Source organism: Erigeron canadensis, chromosome 3, assembly GCF_010389155.1.
Source record: "Erigeron canadensis isolate Cc75 chromosome 3, C_canadensis_v1, whole genome shotgun sequence".
Classification (NCBI taxonomy): Eukaryota; Viridiplantae; Streptophyta; class Magnoliopsida; order Asterales; family Asteraceae; genus Erigeron; species Erigeron canadensis.
In genome coordinates, this window is record NC_057763.1 from 28,880,559 (window position 1) to 28,901,502 (window position 20,944).

A 20,944-nucleotide genomic window follows, 5' to 3' on the forward strand; every position below is an offset into this window, starting at 1 on the left:
TCAATAACATATTTTTTTCATATATCGGTGTTACATCAAAACCTTTACAAAAGAACCCAACTTTGTTATCGACAACATATAAAAGAAATTAGTTCACCAAAACCACATTTATCTAATATCCATGTTAAAGTGAAGTCAGTGACAAAATGTTTATACAAGTGATGAATATTTTTATAATAAATATTAAGAGGTAGTAAACCCCAAATCAGTGACAAAATGTTGGATATTTTAGTTTAATTTGTTTGATCAGTATTGTCATAATAATACATCATATAGGATTAGTGGTGCGGAGTGCACGCCTATTTGAATTTTATATGACCTTAGGGGCGAAGCCCCTAAGGTACGGGGGTCTGGGGCAGCGCCCCTGGGAGCAGGGTCCAAGGGGCGGCAGCCCCTGGCGGGGTCCAAAGGTACGGGGGTCCGGTGCCCCTGGGACCAGGGTCCAAGGGGCGGCAGCCTCTGGCGGGGTCTAAGGGGCAGAGCCCCTGGTTGGGGTCGAGCTGAGGGACCAAATGTGGCAACTCGAAATTCCTAGCAATAACTGCCCTTTTGTTGATAATAAGATATCCCGTAACAGAATTGATTATTCAATTCTTTTTCTTTCTTCTTTTTGGTTCTATTTTTTCTCTCAAACACAAACGCACAGAAAATTCTTAATCTTTGATTGTATCCGATTGAATAGTTTGGGTGAACCGCCAAATTGATTTAATCTGAAAGCGATCACGTGCCTTCAAAAATTGTTTATATCCGGTTATCTGTTTGTTATCTCGAATTTCCCCAATAAAAAATGACATTTTGTTTTATACTCCGTATGCTTATAATTATATGTCTGACTTCTCTTTTCAAATTTATGAAGTTGCAAAGTTAAAAAAGAAAGAAAAAAAAATGTCACATCACAGGTATGCATCTTATACGTCACTCATGAATTTGGTAAAAGAATTCAATTAGTCAAAATTTTATCTTTTGATAAAATATCTACGCTCCACTTAAGAAATTATTGGATGAGACTTTTATTATTATTCAGGCTTATTTTGATCTTAGTTTGATCAAATTATCGTACCTAATGCTTAATTAAAGATAAACTTGAATACCATTCTTGAAAAGGTCACAAAGCCATTCAAGCCAAGCATCACAAGTAAAAATGAAACGCTCACACTATAATGTCATTCAAAAGAAACCCGATGACCACTCAGTCAATTATGAACAACATTGTACTAAATCTTACCAGATCGTTAACTAGAATAAACTAATTATATTCTCGATATTCTATAAAAGAAGAAAGTTGAATGCTTTTGAAGAAAGTACATACACTTATTTACTCAAAACCTATTCAGCATTATTGGATGTAACAAGACCTGATTAATACAGACAGTTATCATGGTCTGAGTGAGCCGTAAGCCTGCCATCTTTACATCGTAGCTAGGGACATGTTATATTTGACCGTTGCTATTGAAGAGCATGAAAATCTATATTGTGTGCATAATATAATGTGTTCAAGTAAGTACAACAACAAAAACAAAAAAAATGTATATACTTTGACAGGTCACAGGTGACTAAATTTCGAAGTATCTTATACTTGGAATGTAATAGTGTCCAGAATGGTTTTTTGTTAACAGATGAGCAACTAATATAAATATTCCTAATTCATGATAAAATATTTTAGTTTGACACGTTTATAAGAGTATATATGTTTAATTTTTAATGATAATTTCATGAACACTTTACAAACCCCAAAAGGTTCAGTTGTTTTTGCGACAAATGAATATATATATATATATATATATATATATATATATATATATATATATATATATATATATATATATAGGTTCTAGGTAAATAAAAACAAGTATTAAAGTAAAACAAATAAAACAATAGATTTTTCTTCACTAACAATCATTGTGCATCATTAAAATCATCGTGTATCAATATATATGTGAATCTCCGTTCATCAATTTTATCATGATCTAAGGGTCAAGATCTTGTCTTTTTTGTTTTACTTTAATACTTGTTTTATAATAACTAACCCCTATATATATATATCTATATATATAGGGGAAAGATAATTTGAGACCAACTAAAAAAAGTCCAAAAAAGGACCATTGATTTTCGTAACTTACACACCACCATTATCATCTACTACGATATACAAGACTTTTTTGTAAAAACACTAAGACTTTATGGCGACGGACCCACCAGAAAATCATGTGTAACATGATTTTCTGGTGGGTCCGTCGCCATAAAGTCTTAGTGTTTTTACAAAAAAGTCTTGTATATCGTAGTAAATGATGATGGTGTACAAAAATCAATGGTCCTAGTTGGTCCTAAAATAAGAGGTGGTCTCAAAATATCTCACCCCTATATATATATGGGAAAGATAATTTGAGACCAACTAAAAAATGTCCAAAAAAGGACCATGGATTTTCGTAAGTTACACACCACCATCATGATCTACTACGATATACAAGACTTTTTTGTAAAAACACTAAGACTTTCCAGCGACGGACCCACAGAAAAATCATCATGTGTAAGTTACACATGTGTAAGTTAACTTACACATGATTTTCTGGTGGGTTCGTCGCCAGAAAATCTTAGTTTTTAAAAAAAAGTCTTGTATATCGTAGTAGATCATGATAGTGTACAAAAATCAATGGTCCTAGTTGGTTCTAAAATAAAAAGTGGTCTCAAAATATCTCACCCTTATATATATATATGTGTGTGTGTGTTTAATTTAATTGGATCCATAAATTTGAATCCGAAAATTAAACAGAATTATCTATTTTGATCGAATTGAACCGATCCATCCAAACGAACATTCTTACGATTCGACATTGACAGCATCAAACATATAGAGTTGATGGTTGATGATATCAACGTATTGTGAATAAATTAATCGACGGTATGTTTTCAAGATACGTGACTTGTTTTACATATTAATTTATATTATCTATATTATATTATAAAACAGATTCTTCATGTTTACATTTTAAGTTTCAACATTTACTTTCCCAAAAGTGTCCATATTTCAATTATATATTTACCTAACACCTTTTCTCTCTCCTTAAATCTCAACCAATCATTTGTTTTCTCTTTCCTCCATAAATTATTTATTCCTCCAATTCATTCAAAATCTTTTATCTCAAAAACCGTACATCGATAAATTATAAAAATTATATGGGTGTTCTTAAAATTTCATGCTTTTTCATTAGAGATGTCATTCGATATACTTTCGACGAATTTTTAAATCCGAGGGCGGAGCCCGTACGACTAAGGCATTTGGCTATCACACTCTATGACCTATCACCCTCATCATCTCACCGCCGCAACGCGCGGGTACTTGCTCTCATATATTATAAAGCAAATCCAACTTTCAACTTTCAACATTCAATTTCAACAATGTACACATGATAATGCATGATATACCATACATCAATGCATACAACTTTCTCTCTCCCCCATAAATCATTTATTCCTCTAATTTTTTTAAATCTTTTATCTTAATAACCGTACATCGATAAAATATAAAAATTATATGGATGTTCTTAAAATTTCATGCTCTTTCATTAGAGATGTCATTCGATATACTTTCAAGGAATTTTTAAATCCAAGGACGGAGCCCGTACGGCTAAGGGATTTGACTATGACACTCTATGACATATCACCTCCTATGACCTATCACAACCTATCACCCTCATCATTTTACCGCCGCAACGCGCGGATACTTGCTCACGTTATATATTATATTTAATTTAATGTTCTTCATTCAAAAGAACTTCTAATTTATTCCAAAAACTCCCATTTGAAAGTAAAATACCCCCAAACTGAAAACGGACGTGCCAACGACTTCGAAATGTTTTCTTACTTTATGGGCAAGTCGATTCCATTATAACCTTATAAAAAGTTTATGATAGGTTTAATTATTTACGTCTTTTTCATTTGACTTCTTTTCGTGTATATAAAATTTGTTCAAACTTATTGATAACTTAAAATTTATATATATTATACGTAATATATATAATTTTATCCCTCAAATATCAATTAATTAATTAATCGGTCGTAAACATACTTTTAGAACTGATTTAGATTTAAAAGTATCAGTGTAAACTTAATCAGGTTCTACTTTAAACAATATTTATCCGTCTTTTTGAAAATTTCAACAAATTAAACTAAATTCTAGCAAGCTAGATTATGTTAAAAGTTGTACATATCTCATTGTTACTGACTCATATATATAATAATAGTATGATCAGACAAATGAAAACTATATATTATAATTAAGCTATTGCAAGCAAGTGCTATTAATTTAGTAACATATTAGCTTTAAGATTCGGTCGTTGTTGCTTGCTCAGCAAATATGTGTTGGTCGTTCAGACAATAATAATAGATACATTTGCATCATCAATTATCCAATTGTTATAAACTTATAATTTAATCAATAGCGACGAATAACGAATTAATGATACATGTAAACTCAGTTTGTATTTAGAGCCATACATCGTACTTTACGATTTTGAAAGTGAGCTTGTATCCATAATTCTGAAAGAGCGAATTAGTTTGAAAGGTAACACGTGTACTGTCGTTGTTCCAAGGTAACATTTGCTAGTTGCTTATCTTTTTTCGTTTGAAAAAACTTTAAAAAATTGAATTCTAAAAAGTCAATCTATTCCAATAAAATCCCCCTTTAATTAAGCCAATATTATTTATCTAAATTTCCCGTATAGAAAAAGTTGGGGTTTGAGATAGCATTATTGTGAGTTGGTAGAAAGCTACTACTCAAATGATGGCGGGTTACTTGCACTAGTGGTCGTTTACCTACAACACCATGACCCACACCACTATATGTAAATAGTAATTAACCATTACAAAAAAGAAAGCGATATATCCCAACTTCATCTATTATAAATGTATATATTTAACTATGCAATGTTAAACACTATAAAATATATATTGTTGTACATATTCAAATAATATTGTAGACTTATCACTCTCTTTACAAATAAAATTAGTAATCCATTTATTTCACGAACATTGCTGCAGGATTCGTTTTACTTCTTAAGATTATATAATATGAGATATATATGTTTGTTTGCATAATAAAGTCAAAAATCATAAACGAAAAGACAAACAAAAATGCAATAAAAACAAACCAAAAATATATTTTTTTTTTCAAAAAAGAAAAAGAAAAAAGAAAATTTCAATAGATGCCATTTCAGAGCACCAACCATATTCAAAATTTTGCGGATCGAATTGATTGGAATCTTTGGTGTGTATCATCTTGATATCTAAAACGTACTTCATATATTATTACTGATGACAAGTGAATTATAGTATTGTAATGTATGTACTCTATTAATAGTGACAATTAATAGTATTTGTATTGTATTGTAATGCACTGTAATATAATTGTTATGTAGTGTAATATATTGTAATATATATATAAGAAAAAATAAAAAGATATAGACTTTTAATACCAATAAGTGTTTTTACTATTAATTCTATGTATGTATTTATTTCTTATCAACCCATTCAAATGATAGGTAAACTTTTCCCATTTCACACACACACATATATATATATATACATATAATATATATATATTAATTCTATATAGGGTAACACTCCGGTGAGAACACTTTTAAAATAAGAACGGTGAGAACACTTAAAAACATCATTTTGATGCATTAAAAGTCCATAAAACTAACATAGTGCTTAACTAATTATCATTATTTAAGTGTTTAACAACACATTGATCCGTCAAAATAAAAAAAAATCACGTTTTTTGTTTTGTGCATCCATCTTGGATGCATATTCATCAAAATGATGCATCCAACAAAAAACGTGATTTTTTCGATTTTGACGGATCAATGTGTTGTTAAACACTTAAATAATGATAATTAGTTATGCACTATGTCAGTTTTATGGACCTTTAATGCATCAAAATATAGCTTTTAAGTATTCTCACCGGTTCTTATTTTAATTTCATTCTTATTTGATTGTCCCCTATATATATATATATAACTTTAAAAAATACTTTTCAAAAATTAGCAACGTTTAATATCCACATATGTATGTATGTATGTCATGTTGTTGTCTAATATAGTCAAATGAGTTTTTACATGCTATATTTTGTTTGATATGTTGGAAGGTGGTTACTCTAATTTATTTTAATGTAGTCATGACTCATGTGATACTCGACCGTTATATATATATATATATATATATATATAGTTACTTACCTCTTTACATTTTTCATTCTTTTTCAGTTTCGTTAGAGATCTATATAAAAGCAGTCTCTCTACTTCAAATAAAAGGAAGACTTTTATATATATCTTGTTCTGACAAGGATTGGGATTGGGTGTTGGAATAAACATGAAGCGTATTGAATAATATAATCAAAAGATGATAGAAAACATACTCGTTAATACTGAGGAACCTGTAAGATGATTAAGCATAATTGCTAGTTGTGTCGGGTTCTTAAAACGAGATAATTGATTAAAGATGGGAGGATAATTCGGGAGTAAAAATGCACTCACAAGAAGGGTGGAAAAGTAGGGTTAGAAATGTTCCACATGACTCTCTATTTTATTATAGAGAGAACATTTACAACTTTAGTCTCTGGTGTTTAGTATGTGCAATATAAGTCCTCGTAGTTCCAATCATTTAATAGAAAACCCTATAATATGTCTTTAAGAGTAAATATGTCTATCGTATATTTACTAGACATAGAAATTTCAGTTATCATCAATTATCATATCAAGAATGATAAACGATAAGCGACGATCACATTAACATGGTTCCAATATTGGGTACCGTTGTTATTAAACAATAAAACAGAAGAAACGGTAACACTACACCAGCCTCTCATTCCCTCCATGTGTGTTTATTTATATGTAGACATAGACATAGTATTATATATATCCGCCTTTGTCTATATACCCTCACCCCATCTCACAAACATAAACTCTATCTCTCTCTATCTCTCTCTGTGTCTGTCGTGTGTGTGTGTGAGTGTAAAAGATCCCGGAATCTGAAATGGGAAGCTTGAAAGAAGAGAGAAAGACAACCGGATGGGCCGCAAGCGATCCCTCTGGTGTTCTAGCCCCATATAACTTTACTCTCCGGTACTTTCCTTTCCTTTCATAGCTTGCTTCTAATTAACCTAGCTTCTATGCATACATGTAAATTTAATTTGTGTGTGATGTGACAGAAATACAGGAGCAGAAGACGTGTTGATAAAGGTGATATGTTGTGGTATTTGCCACACGGATCTTCATCAAGTTAAAAATGACCTTGGAATGTCCAATTATCCCATGGTTCCTGGGTCAGTAATCTCTTTTTAACTTTTATATAATAATTCTTTATATTTTTCTAGATTATCGATAACTGATTATTATTATTGTCATTCGATTTATTCCAAAACAACTACTATCATTTTTTTATACATTTTTTATTTTCAACATTAACTACTATATATCATTTTAATGCTTGATCCAAATATCCCCGCCTAATTAATCAGATTACACATTTAATTAAAAACCGAAATAAATGTATATAGATGAAACAAAATAGTTGAACCAATGTATACTTTATTTGGGTTTATGCAAATAGTCTAAGCTCAAAAAAAATGTTACAATATTGGAATAGAGTAAAAGGGAAGTTAGATTTTGATTGATAGGTATGACTTTTTATACATATGTGGGTAATGGATGGTGATGTGTTAATATTAACTTTGGTGGTGTCTTGCTTTCATGTTGATGGATGTAGACATGAAGTAGTAGGTGAGGTGGTCGAAGTGGGGCCCGAAGTCACCAAATTCAAGGTTGGAGACTGCGTTGGAGTTGGATGTCTTGTCGGGAGTTGCGACAATTGCCGCCCTTGTAAGGCGGACGTCGAGCAATACTGCAATAAAAAAATATGGTCTTATAACGATGTTTATACCGATGGCAAGCCTACTCAAGGAGGCTTCGCCGGCTCCATGGTTGTCCATCAAAAGTAATTTAATTTCCTTAATTTATTTATAATTTTATAACTTATCAGTTTTTTTTTTGTAGATCATTAGTTCTAATTTTAAAATAAATTAATATAGGTTTGTGGTTAAGATACCGGAAGGAATGACACCAGAACAAGTTGCACCACTACTATGCGCCGGGGTGACCGTGTATAGTCCATTGAACCACTTTGGATTGAAAGGAAGTGGACTAAAAGGAGGTATTCTTGGACTTGGTGGTGTTGGACATATGGGTGTTTTGATAGCTAAAGCTATGGGACATCATGTGACCGTCATTTCTTCTTCTGACAAGAAGAAAGAGGAGGCACTTGATGTCCTCGGAGCCGATGATTATCTTATCAGCTCTGATGTTGAGCGGATGCAGGAATTAGCTGATTCCTTTGATTACATTATTGACACCGTGCCAGTGCACCACCCTCTCGAGCCTAGTCTGTCGTTGCTTAAACTCGATGGGAAATTGATCATCATGGGTGTGATCAATGTGCCATTGCAATTTGTCTCACCACTCCTCATGCTCGGTTAGCCTCTTATTACTTACTATTCGTTTTCGTGTCATATCGTATATTCATATAAATGTATTTTACTGATCCAAATACTACAATATACGAGTATTTAACGAGTGTAGAACTTATTCTAACTTAATTTCTGATTTGGTTGTGTATCAAAAGGGAGAAAGATGATCACGGGTACCTTCATAGGTAGCATGAAGGAAACTCAAGAGATGCTCGAATTTTGCAAAGAGAAAGGAGTGAGGTCCACGATCGAGGTCGTGAAAATGGACTACGTCAATACCGCGATGGAGAGGTTGGCCAAAAACGATGTCAGATACCGGTTTGTTGTTGATGTTGCTGGTAGCAATCTCGGAGAAGAATAAAACAACAATTTGATCTATTAAAATATACAAAATACAAATGCGAAGACTTTTTAATCTTGTAATCCGTTGACAAATGAGTGTGACAAATGCTATACTTTTCCGTTGTGTTGATGTAACTTCAAAATTATAAAATTTATTGAATGATGAATTAATAATATATGTTTTTTATTATCTGTAAAACTGTAGGTTTGATGGCATCTTTGATAATGTGTTGTACCAAATATCAACAAACGATCATGAAGGAATATCCAACAAAGCACAAATAATTATAGAATCTATAAATAACTTGAGCTATATATGACATCAACATGACGTAATGTTATTTATAGTAGAAACTCTCTGGGGTATCGCTAAGAATCGGGGGTGTGTCTGTAGTTGCAACCTATATATACCTTAATAAAGACACATGTAAAGCGTGATTAAAACATCTAATATTTTTATTTTTTGAAAAGATATAATCAATCAATTATTATTATACTTTACTACTAGCTAATTAACCCGGGTTTAATCCGGGCATATCAATCAAAGTTTTATAAAATCGCATTTTCGCCACCGAAGTTGCGATAGTCTAAGAGCACTCATCTCCTCAAAATAGTATATTTTATAAGTTATAATTACTTTATTAACTCGCATAATATGTGAATAATTAAAAGGGATAAGTACCCAGAAATGCAGTCAACTAATGCTCAAAAGTTATTGTGTGCACCAACTTTAGGTCAGCTTTATTGTATTCAGGAAACTTGTTCAATAGTCCTATAGCATGCAAAAGTGACCGGGTCAAAAGTTAGTTGGTCACCACTTTCACGTTGACCCGTTGACTGCTTACGTGACATGCACACAATAACTTTTTGAGATTAGTTTATGCACACAATAACTTTTTGGGATTAGTTTATGCACACAATTAAAAAAAAAACAGATTATTTTTTTTCAAACTCGTTGGAAACTGCAAATACTCGCGGAAAAACTTATAATCCGATTAAACCTTCGTTTCTTCGAATTAGACCACGAAATTGGCACCAAAATACTCAAAAGTTAGCCACGAACAAACCCTCGGCCAAAGTTAAACCACTTGAGACTCGCCGGATAATTCATCAACTCGTAGAAAAATATAAAATCACCATAACTTTGTTGTTTCTTCGAGTTTCGGACAACAATTTTGAGCAATTTGGTGTTGGTTTCAAGTCGAAACTCGAATAAACAATAAAGTTATGTTGATTTTAATTTTACGGCGAGTTGGTAAATTTTCCAGCGAGTCTCAATCGGTTTAACTTTTGTTGAGGGTTTGTTCACGACTGATTTTTGAGTATTTTGGTGCAAATTTCGTGGTCTAATTCGAAGAAACGAAGGTTTAATCGGATTTTTAAGTTTTCCGACAAGTATTTGCAGTTTCCGGCGAGTTTGAAAAAAAAAATCTTTTTTTTTAATTGTATGCATAAACTAATCTCAAAAAGTTATTGTGTGCATGCCACGTAAGCAGTCAATGGGTCAACGTGAAAGTAACCGGTCCCACATAGCTATAATCCTGTTTTATGTTCACAATAACCAAAACTTCAAGTTTTGTGAGCACAATAAAGCTGAACTAGAGTTCGTGCACACAATAACTTTTGAACATTAGTTGACTGCATTTCTAGGCACTTATCCCTAATTAAAAATATGCTATGATAAGATTATTTAGACGATGAAACTTATAAGACAATGTATAATTTATTAGAGTTTTTTTCTAAAAAATTAAAAAATATATATCTCAAAATTTTTTTTTATAATGATGATGTCACAACAATCATCTTTTATTTAATATAAAGAAAAGATATGCCCTTAGGCACACATTATACAATTTTGTAGGTCTTGCTTAAATATAGTCTTTATGGATTATAGTTCAGATATATAAAGTAGTTATACACTTAACTACTTAAGCGTACAATATAAAAAACAATAGATTTTAATAATAAAACATATAATTTTCTTATGTACGTAAGGTTGTATTTAACTATTTTTAATTACAAAATATCTTGTCTAAGTGCGTTGTTGTTTTATTATATTTCTATTATTCGTTATAGAACATTTGTTTCTTTCCAAGTTTTAACCCTAAATAGTTGATAACTCCAAAATACCATTTCATTTATTCATTAATATAAACATCTCCACTTAAGATACCTATAATATCTTTAATGAAATTATTTACAATAAATTTCTCAATCTTTAAAATAAACAATACCTCCTTTGACATTAATTACTTTTACAATAATACCCACACCAGGATCGTTGTCGTCGCGGCTACCACCATCCGTTGTTGCCGTTGTCACACTACCGCATTACGCGAACATTTGTCTAGTTGATTAATCGTTTATTCAATGAGTGAATGTTCAACATTAAATTAATAACATTAATTATCTTTTGTTATGATTATGACATGAAAACTGATTCTTTTACCTAGACTAAATGAGAAGATAGTAAATGATTAGAGTAATAAATCGCATAAATGTACTAATTTTTTGCCATTATTCTTTTTAAATTACTGTATAATTGGTTAAATAAGCTATCAAAGTCATTAAAATTGAGTTTTTATTTATAGTATCGTCATTATTTCTGCAAGATCAAAATCATAATATAAAAATCAATATCGAAAGAGATTACCATTGATATCGATTTTTAGTTTTTTACTATTGTTTTTGTGTATATCTAACCCGTTTTATGCTCTTTTGTGTTTTTCATTCTCATCCTTAATTTTGTTTACGTCTACAATTTTTTTAATTCTTAATTGAAACTTTTGTAATTTTATTTCTAATTTAGGTTTAGCTTTGTTTAATTTGAGAGCTCATTTTTTTCCTTTTTCATTATTACCCTTGTCTAATTTTACATAATGCTTTACTTATTTTATAAACACTTACTCTACTTATTATTTTTTAAGCACTAAACTATTGTAAAACTTTTGCCTACAATCATCATATAACCATTAAATTATTACTCTCAAGTATAAACATGCTACTATTCTATATTATAACTTTAGTTTTTAAGACAAAGTTTTCTTAAAACATCAAAACTAAGTATTTTACATATCTAAAGTACCATTAAAAAAAATACAGTAATAAGCTATCTATAATACTCAACTACTTAGGAGGAAGGGAGTGTGTGGTTGAAAATTCCAAACCCTCTCAAATCCTCCAACTTATATTTTCCTTTTCAACTCTTCCAATCATTTTTCATGACATTCATCACTTTCTCAACTCTTCAAAAAAACTTTTTTCTTTTTTTCATTTAATTTAATCAAACATATTTTTAAAAAAATAAAAACTTAAATATTTCATTAAAATAAACTGAACATTACATAAACATAATTGTTTTAAAAACTCAAAAGTACTCCCCTTAGACAACTCATATATCTCCAGCATAACACAAAATGAAGAAGATGAGGAAGAGGAATCCATTTTTTTGGAGTAAAAAGTGATGTTTTTTGGTGAAAGTATGTGAAGATATATATTTGTTTTGTGATTTACAACAACAACTGTACCCATTCCCTGAGTGGGGTATGGGGGAGGTGAGCTGTAGACAGTCTTATCTCTACCCAAAGGTAGAGAGACTGCTTCCATAAGGACCTCCGGCCAAAAAACTGTAAAAGTTGTAAAAGGGTAAAGTGTTTATATTGTTTGTCGAGAACATGTTAAGACGATATACTTGTCAGCTGGGTCCACTGGGCATGGCTACCTGAAGTGTAGGGAAGAGTAGCCAACATACAGCCTAACAATACCTTAGTACAGTACATAAACTCTAGCAATCATAGTACACAAATAACAACATAAAAAGTAGCAACATAATAAACAAAGTCTTCAGCCAGAAGCTCAAACAGGAGGAACGTAAACCGCTAGGACAACCATACCTATATATTTGTTTTGTGATTTGTTTGGTTAAAATAAAAGTGTACATATAGATAAAAGTTAGGAGTTTTTTTTTTTTTAATGATGGCAACGGTCAAAAGGGGCTGGACCCCACCTCACCCCACACGTTTTAGCGGTCGAAAATTCTCATCCCGCCACCAGGTTAAAGCCTACCGAGATGCAGCGCTTCTTCGACCCGCGTAGATGGCGGCGGTGTGTCTGGGAGGGCTAAGCCAACCCGCCCTCCCTTCCCCCTTAACTATCATTTGTTGAAACTCTTTTCATTGTCACTATAGGAGATGGTCCGTGATGCTTTTATCATAATTGTTTATTTCATGCTCACTAATTCTCCCAAATCATTTGAATATGACTATATATTGATAACCTCCTTAAGATGACTGGCATCTAACATTGGATTCATTGTAAAAAGATTGTGGTCCATAATCCATATATAACCTATAGACCACTACCACGACCATGAGATGCATAGAATTGTCAAAGAAAGTGAAATGTGGTGGCTAAGTTTTCTGTCGTTATGAGTGCCTTTCCACTCATAAGCTATCTACACTCATGACATATGCCATGACACTGCCTTTAAATGAAAACATATCTAAAAAATAAATAAACTTTAATCATGATAATAAACAATTTTATAAAACTTTACCCCTTTATATCACAAATATATATAGATGCATTGATCCATTGATGCAAATTTCCATATTTGTTGTAAAAACGATATATTGAATTATTAGATTGCATCTATTAGAGATAGAAAGACATTTATTAGAAATGCACCAATCAGAAGTCGTGGTTTCGAATTATTTGATGCATAACATGTTGCTAAACGCTTTATTTGTGGTTTTAATGTTTAAATAAATAATGATAGTACTCATTTTACAATTTTTAATGCTGAATTACTTACCCAATGTTATCACATCAGTATGAACTTTATTTCTGGCATTTGGTAGGAAACACTCACCCCAAATGTCGTCTGAGATGTTGATATTTAAATGATAAAAGTCTTGAGTGGGGACAAGAATATACCACATCACAAACTGTTGCAAAAACATGGACTAATCCAGATTAGACTAGCCATCTTTGTAACCCATGAGACCAAATGTAACACGTGTTCACCTTAAACTTGACTATTATGGCATTCAATGTGAACTGACACACAAATAGAAAGAAATTCAATTTTTTTTTCTTCAAATGGGGTGGGGGTGGTCATTGGAAAAGTCATTGTTGATTGTTGAACTTGAAATCACCACAAATTCTTAATCAGAATGGCACAAGATAGGTGCATTTACATATGTGAAAAAACAAACTGGGTGTTGTGCAATGGTGGTGATTGATTCTAGCTTTCATTTCTGTATACATTAAGCAATTAACACTACTACTCAATATTCTAAAATATTCATTCATGTAAGTTACGAAAGTTAATACTGAGGTACATGTATACCATATCGAGCTTCAAGCTTAACACATCATGACCATTGACTGAAGTAAACGTTCATCAAGTATCTTGAGGGATTGAACCCGCTTAAAATCACTACAAAACAAACACATGTTTAATTATAGTGTCACAAAGACTTATACGTATAAGAAAATCAAGTAACGCATAAAAGGTGAAAAGAAGAAATTCAACACTTACAAATGGGTGTAAAAATTATTACAATGCCGATTGGGTATAGGAAGAAAGTGGTCTTCTCTAAAAATGGAAGCACTGCAGTACAGGGGAATTATAAGTGCAATTTAATTTAATATAATTTAACTATATAAGTCTATAATACATCTACAGAAGGCGCATTAATGTGGAGCTATTATAAGAGTAAATGCAGGTAGTAAATAAGTGTAAAAAAAACTGTCAAAACTTTACTTTGAAGGCGTTCAGTTACCATGAACTTGTTCTTTGATATTATTATATTAAGCATGAAATAAAAGAAGAGTAGGTAAGCTAATTAGCTAAATGTATCTTTTAAATTACAATAGATTATAAGCAGCATTCTTACTAGCAAGCAACAAAGATTAACTTTATCAGAAAAAACAGGCCTGGCAACTAAGGCAAGCTATATAACCGTTCACATTGCTTTGAAAAAAAGGAAAACCAAAACTTTAAAATCATCATCTCCAATAAAATAGTAGTATTACAAAAGATCCTTGATAGTGACAGGAGATATCTTCACATTCAGAAACGTGTGAAAACAAGATATTTAAATCATATTAAAACATGTTTGGTGATTGATTCTGCTTAGCAAATAAGAACCAGGTAGAGATCTAAAGACAAGAGATACGATTTAGTTTGAACATAGCATGCTAATCTGAAGGCCTTACTTACACGAGGGAAAGGGGGGGCCATTCTTAATTTTGTTTTCACTGAAGTAAAGACACATAATTCCCGATAGTTGATTAAGTGCATGACCATCATTTATGTGCCTAAGATATATGCCTAAATGCTACAGTATATCATTATTAATCATCATTGAATATAAGCTAAAGCAAGTGCCTATAATTTGACTCCTGACATGCAATTAATAAAACTATAGAAGTGAATAACTATGAGCATGAACAATTTGACATCTACAAGAAACTCAAATGACTTGGGTCAACAATTTGTTTCTCAAGTTAATGCACCAATTTAGAAAGAAATCCTGCGGGTAGCTTGACCAGGCCAGGTAACCCTAATATCAGAGTTAAAATTAGAGGTAGACTGATGGGTGGTTATGATAATGGGTCAAAATGGGTTCAAAAATCAAGGCTCTCATGTCGTGAGGTGTCATTTCATGTGGGTCAAAGGGGCATAGGTGGGTTGACCCACACCCAAAATTTTATCATTTTTTATATAGTAAAAATCAATTAGATGTTTATTATTGGATATATATAAAAATATTAAAACAATAATCACGAACTTTGAATAATACGATAAATTAGCTTGTATAGATGTACGGATCAAAAGGTCATAGAGTTACACAAACAATTAACTCTATCCACACATGCACATGCACATAACATAATGAAGGGAAAAGACATAAAATTAGTGGAGGGTATAGAGACATTCCTTACCATCATAACCTAAAAAGTTGAGATAGTGATAGTAGGATATGGCCACTGTAAAAATCAGATTTGACAGCAGAAGCGGAACGAAACCATGCGCCACCAGAAGAGGTGATATGAAAAACTGTATCACTGTTGCAAAACCCGAAAAAGTAACTATTTGGTGATTTTATTAACTTCATTAGCAACTCAAAGAAGCATTTGATCTACTGCACCTACCATAAAGCACAATAAACAACGGGAAGAAAGAGTTACAGTGTACATCAAATGCATACAACCTGCACAACAAACACAAGATTAGAACATCAATTCCCATGTAATTTTGACTCGAGACAATATAAAGATGACACAAGAAAGTTATGTGCATGAAAAGCATCTTTGAGTCACATTTGATTGCTACGAAAATATAATTCTAATGGATGGCCATAGTTGAGCTGGATGACTGTGTCGATCTAATGATGCACATAGATCACTGCCCTAAAACAATGCTTGCAAAAATAAGCCAGTGTAAATTTCGATATTCTGCAACTGAGGGGGGCAAGTTGGGCAAAAGGTCAAAAGGAGCTCAGAAACAGGATATAATTCAATGCATGTCAAAATAGGTTGGGCCGAGTTAGGTGGACTCATGAACTTCCTTGGCCATCTTTCAAGTTTTTATAGATATTAGGAAAGCTTAACTTTTTTATAGATGATTCATGTTTTGGTAGTCATTGAAAAACAATATAACCATAATAAAAATATATATATTTGAAGAAGATAAACAACTGAGCAGGCTGTATACATTAAAGTTAAGAGTGTGGGTAACCTTGAACCTGTTTGGCCCATACAACCCCAGTCCCTTTCAGCTAAACTTCCTGATAGGACCCGTATAAGATATAACACTAACCAAATCGACCCTTGCAACTATCTTTGTCAAATGTCATAGAAGTGGAGCAAAAATAATTCACAAAGCGCAATGAACAAAGTAAAGGAAACTAATAAGCATTATAATTACCATTCAACGCGTTGTTCTACCACATGACTGTTTGAGGTTTCTTCCCGAAGATAAGTATTTGTCACAAACCTTTGAAACAATTTTGAATAAAATACAAAGAAAGTCAAAATAACTAGAAAAATATAAAATCCAAATAAATTCAAAAACAAGTATAAATGTAGAAAATAAAAGTTTTATCTTCACACAATGTGTAAAAGAATACGTGATCATTATATCAAAATGGTGCCAACACTTACCAGCAAAATGTCGCAACCACTGCTCCGACCAATAGAAAATGGACGCATGTCACGGACATAACCACAAAAACTGCATGTCCAATGCTACGATCATACCTAAATCATAAAACATAGAAATTCAATAACTGAATTATAGTCTACAATATTCAACATACGATTAGACTAACAACGATCATCAACTATTTAGCACAAGAAAATGGAGAATCAAGACATAGCTAATTTAAATAACTTACGTGGCGGAATATGCAACAGAAGAAACAATCAAGAGAAGAATGCAAATTACAATAAAAGCAGGATCATCACGTGCCCACTGATTTTTTGTTTCTGCAGAAAGAAAAGGTACAAAAGAACTCATTATCATCTATTTCTCATGAAACATCTAAGAATCCAAAAATGAGGGAGTTTCCTGTGGTTTACGAAAGCACAAAAAATTGCAATTTAAACCTCATTGATATGCAATACAGCTATGAATGACAATTCAAGAAGACCAAACAGACTGAAATAAGTTGACTTACGCTTATGGTACTTGGTGTGCTGATAACTGCCTCCAGTTCAGAATTCCACATGCAAATATAAAATCATCAGCAAATATCCATTTTATTAGTGCAACATTTACCAGATGCTCAAATTACTATTATATAGCAAGTAAATGAGGTAAGTTCTAATATGTACTGCATAAAAAGGCTAGGAGACAAAAAATGAAGCATAGTCAAAACAAGATGACACAAGTAAATGAAACTTACACAACTTTTGGAGACGTGCATAAATGAAGCATTTGCCAGAAAGTGTATTCAATATCCATTTGTTGCCACTACAATATACCAGAGTTAAAAAGAACACACAAAAGTTAGACAATAAAACAAAAAAGCATTTCAAGTAAGCATCAGATGACTGCAAAGTGCAAACTCATCGGATTGCATTTTCAATCAGACATTTACATATTACATTACATCCATATTATATGCATATAGGAAAACTAGTGAATCAAATGTACATATACAGATACTAAATAAACGACTAATACAAATAGTAATTCCAGACAAGAAGCTCCTTACACTTAATCTATAAATGTGTAGCCTGTCATCAAGTTCAATCACCATAAGCTATCTACTTGTTAAAAATGACAAAAACCTACATAGTGTTCAAGCAAAGAGCATGCTAACATCTAACTCATGTATTCAAGTCACACACTGAAACTTACTTTGAATGTAACTGTTCCATCATGACTTTAAAAGTTCTACAAACGTACCCAACCCATGGTTCTTGTGCATCAAATTATTGACCCTTTACATGTACCATTAGTCCTATTCTAAACAAAAACTTATACTTTTATAGGGTGTGATAGATAACAAGGTCCACATCAATTTTGGGATTCTTAAACATATTGGCAACGTTTTTATTATTCACTTATGAGGCGATCACTACATAAACGTCATTGTTAAGAACTCTTGAATCTTCCAACAATTTTTTTTTCAAAGTATTCATCTTCTATCTTACAGTAATTCTAGAATGCAACTATGGGTCCCAAGAAAACCTTGGTTACATAACTACTTTTGGGTATAAGATGTCCTACTAGTACTCCCCAAGATTCCGAGCAACCACATGTATTGTAGGTAAGGGTGAGGTTTTCCAGGTCTCTCATGGCTACTAGATGAAATTGTCTGTTGATCCTTATAGTTCACCTTGGGAATCCAGCTACTGAGTATTGAGTTTAACTAAACATGCTAGGTTGAAAGGCCAAATAAACATGGCTTTTTGAATCCTGAAAGGTAATCTTGTCCCTCTTCTAGTGATTGTTTTTTTTTTTTTTTAGAAAGGCTGTCCCTCTTCTAGTGATAACGCAAAAAAGTATCAAGACTTTCGTTCCAGATAAAGAAAAACTACCAAGCTATATCTTTTAGCTATCAGTTACATACATTTTATTGTCCTTCACTATTCGGCATATGCTATACCTAAGTAACTGACATAGATACCAATGGTCATATAATACACGATACATGTCATGGAAGAATCCAGAATGAAATTGTATCTAGAAGCATGTAATAGTGTAATACAACACAACACCTATGTATGTAGATACCAACTATGATATCAGCACACACACACAAAAACAAAAAAAAAAACACTTTGAAAGTGGCCATAATTTGGGATTATAGCAAATCTAAACAAGATTTTATAAATTAGAATAACAAGTACACAATCTAATGGCCTCTATACATGTACAACTACACAAAACATTTACCTTTAATTTTGAAAATTAAGGAACGTCAATTCCATAGTGCCACCCACCCATCGGATATCACTAAAACCAGTTATTACAAAAAGAAAAATTACCAAAAACTATACCCCTAGATCACATTCCGTGGGTAACATACTAAGATACAAAAGTAGAAAATTCCTTTGTTCAAAAATTAATGATTAAACTTCGGTTTAACTAACTTATACGATCATAAAACACCAAACACATATGACATATCACCTCTTTTCCAAGCCCACTAAAAATGTGATACGCCAACCACCCAAAACCATTCCCTACAGCCACCTTACACTTGTACCTCGATGTTCCAAAACAATTCTCCGATGCTACATTACACAGGTACCATGTAGCAAACACAAAATGGTAAAATCCCATTGTTTCAAAAATAACGATGAACATGTCTTAACCAACTATTTAAGTACATTCCATACTCCATTCTACCCATTTCCACATATATAACTACTACTTTATCTAAAACACCAATATATACACACATATATACTAGAAATGCCATCAGCACAAACACGACAATACCGACAAAACAGATTATAACTTACGATACCGACAACCGGCACTATAACTTACATATATCTACAGGTACTACTAGAATCCTAATCCTCAAATCCTAACCTCAAAACTAAAAAAATAAAAAAATCCTAATCAGTTCACCTGGCATTTGTATAAAATAGCTCAGCATCATCAGATCTAATATACAAAAGAGATAATAATATTTATATATAAATTTATTCAAACAGAAATCAAAATTAAATGGGGAAATCACAAACCTTGATAATTCTACGGAGATACTGCGGGAAAACAGGATTGTTGGATCGAGAGGGCATTCGCCCTTTCGATGACGTCGGCAACATTTTTTTAAAAAAATTTTAATTTTAGTTTTTAGTAATCAATTATTGTTAAATTCTTCGGAACAGAAATTATACGGTTTTCCGATCGCCGGTGAAGCACGATTGTTCAAATTTAGAGCTATTTGTTCTTACAGTTGTGTTTACTAGTTCTGTGGAACTAAAGATTATGATTATCATATTACAAGTATCTTTGGTTGGATCCATATCCCCATTTTTAATTAGTTAGTGGGTACTACTTAATGGGCTTATAAGTAAAGCCCAAGCCCGAATGAAGTTTTTAATTTTGGGATTTTCAAATTTTGGAATCAAGAGTATTCGGTGTTGATGGGCTTAGAGTTTGGGTGTGAATGAATTTTGTAAAATACGGGAAGAAGTGAAGAACAAATGAAATAATTATTTTTTCCTAGCATGTTACCCATCAATTTCTTTCTTTATGGAAGCAGCCTTTTAGTTAGGTAGGGATAAGGTATGTCTATATTTTAAACTCCCCATACACCGTCGAGGTATTGGGGCTCAAAACTCGCGAAAGGCAGCACTGAGCAGTTTCTTTCTTTATGCTAACACGTTATCCTCGCAATGTAACGGTTTTCGTGGTGGCGACGGTGTGTTGGTGGGGGATGGTTGGTGGTAGTGGCGATGTCGAGTGATGTTAGATAATTGATGTAAAGGGTTAATGTAGATATTTTAAAATAATAAAGACCGATAGTATTATATACTCATTAAGGATACTTTAGTTATTTCTCCCCATGTAAATTTTAACATGGGGGGATATTTTCTTTATTATAT

General features: G+C 32.2%; 2 protein-coding genes across 3 annotated transcripts; one reads left to right on the top strand and one right to left on the bottom strand.

The window, feature by feature from the left end:
* The first annotated feature begins 6,913 nt into the window (after nt 1–6,913).
* LOC122591164 (cinnamyl alcohol dehydrogenase 1-like) lies at nt 6,914–9,062 on the top strand. Its single transcript, XM_043763385.1, has 5 exons — nt 6,914–7,121; nt 7,208–7,321; nt 7,765–7,992; nt 8,087–8,526; nt 8,677–9,062. Exons 1-5 carry the CDS (start codon nt 7,033–7,035, stop codon nt 8,880–8,882), a joined length of 1,077 nt encoding a protein of 358 aa, XP_043619320.1. The 5' UTR covers nt 6,914–7,032; the 3' UTR covers nt 8,883–9,062.
* Nucleotides 9,063–13,552: 4,490 nt separating this feature from the next.
* On the bottom strand, nt 13,553–20,321 carry LOC122593375 (protein unc-50 homolog). Of its 2 annotated transcripts, XM_043765772.1 has the most exons (11): nt 20,078–20,321; nt 17,779–17,846; nt 17,551–17,576; nt 17,269–17,359; nt 17,036–17,131; nt 16,800–16,868; nt 16,025–16,083; nt 15,815–15,937; nt 14,406–14,477; nt 14,214–14,303; nt 13,553–13,809 (listed from the first exon to the last, which is right to left on the bottom strand). In XM_043765772.1, exons 1-10 carry the CDS (start codon nt 20,159–20,161, stop codon nt 14,239–14,241), a joined length of 753 nt encoding a protein of 250 aa, XP_043621707.1. In that variant the 5' UTR covers nt 20,162–20,321; the 3' UTR covers nt 13,553–13,809; nt 14,214–14,238. The 2 variants fall into 2 exon arrangements, with proteins under 2 accessions (XP_043621707.1, XP_043621706.1); XM_043765771.1 differs by lacking the exon at nt 13,553–13,809 and having other exon boundaries at nt 14,065–14,303.
* Nucleotides 20,322–20,944: the final 623 nt, after the last annotated feature.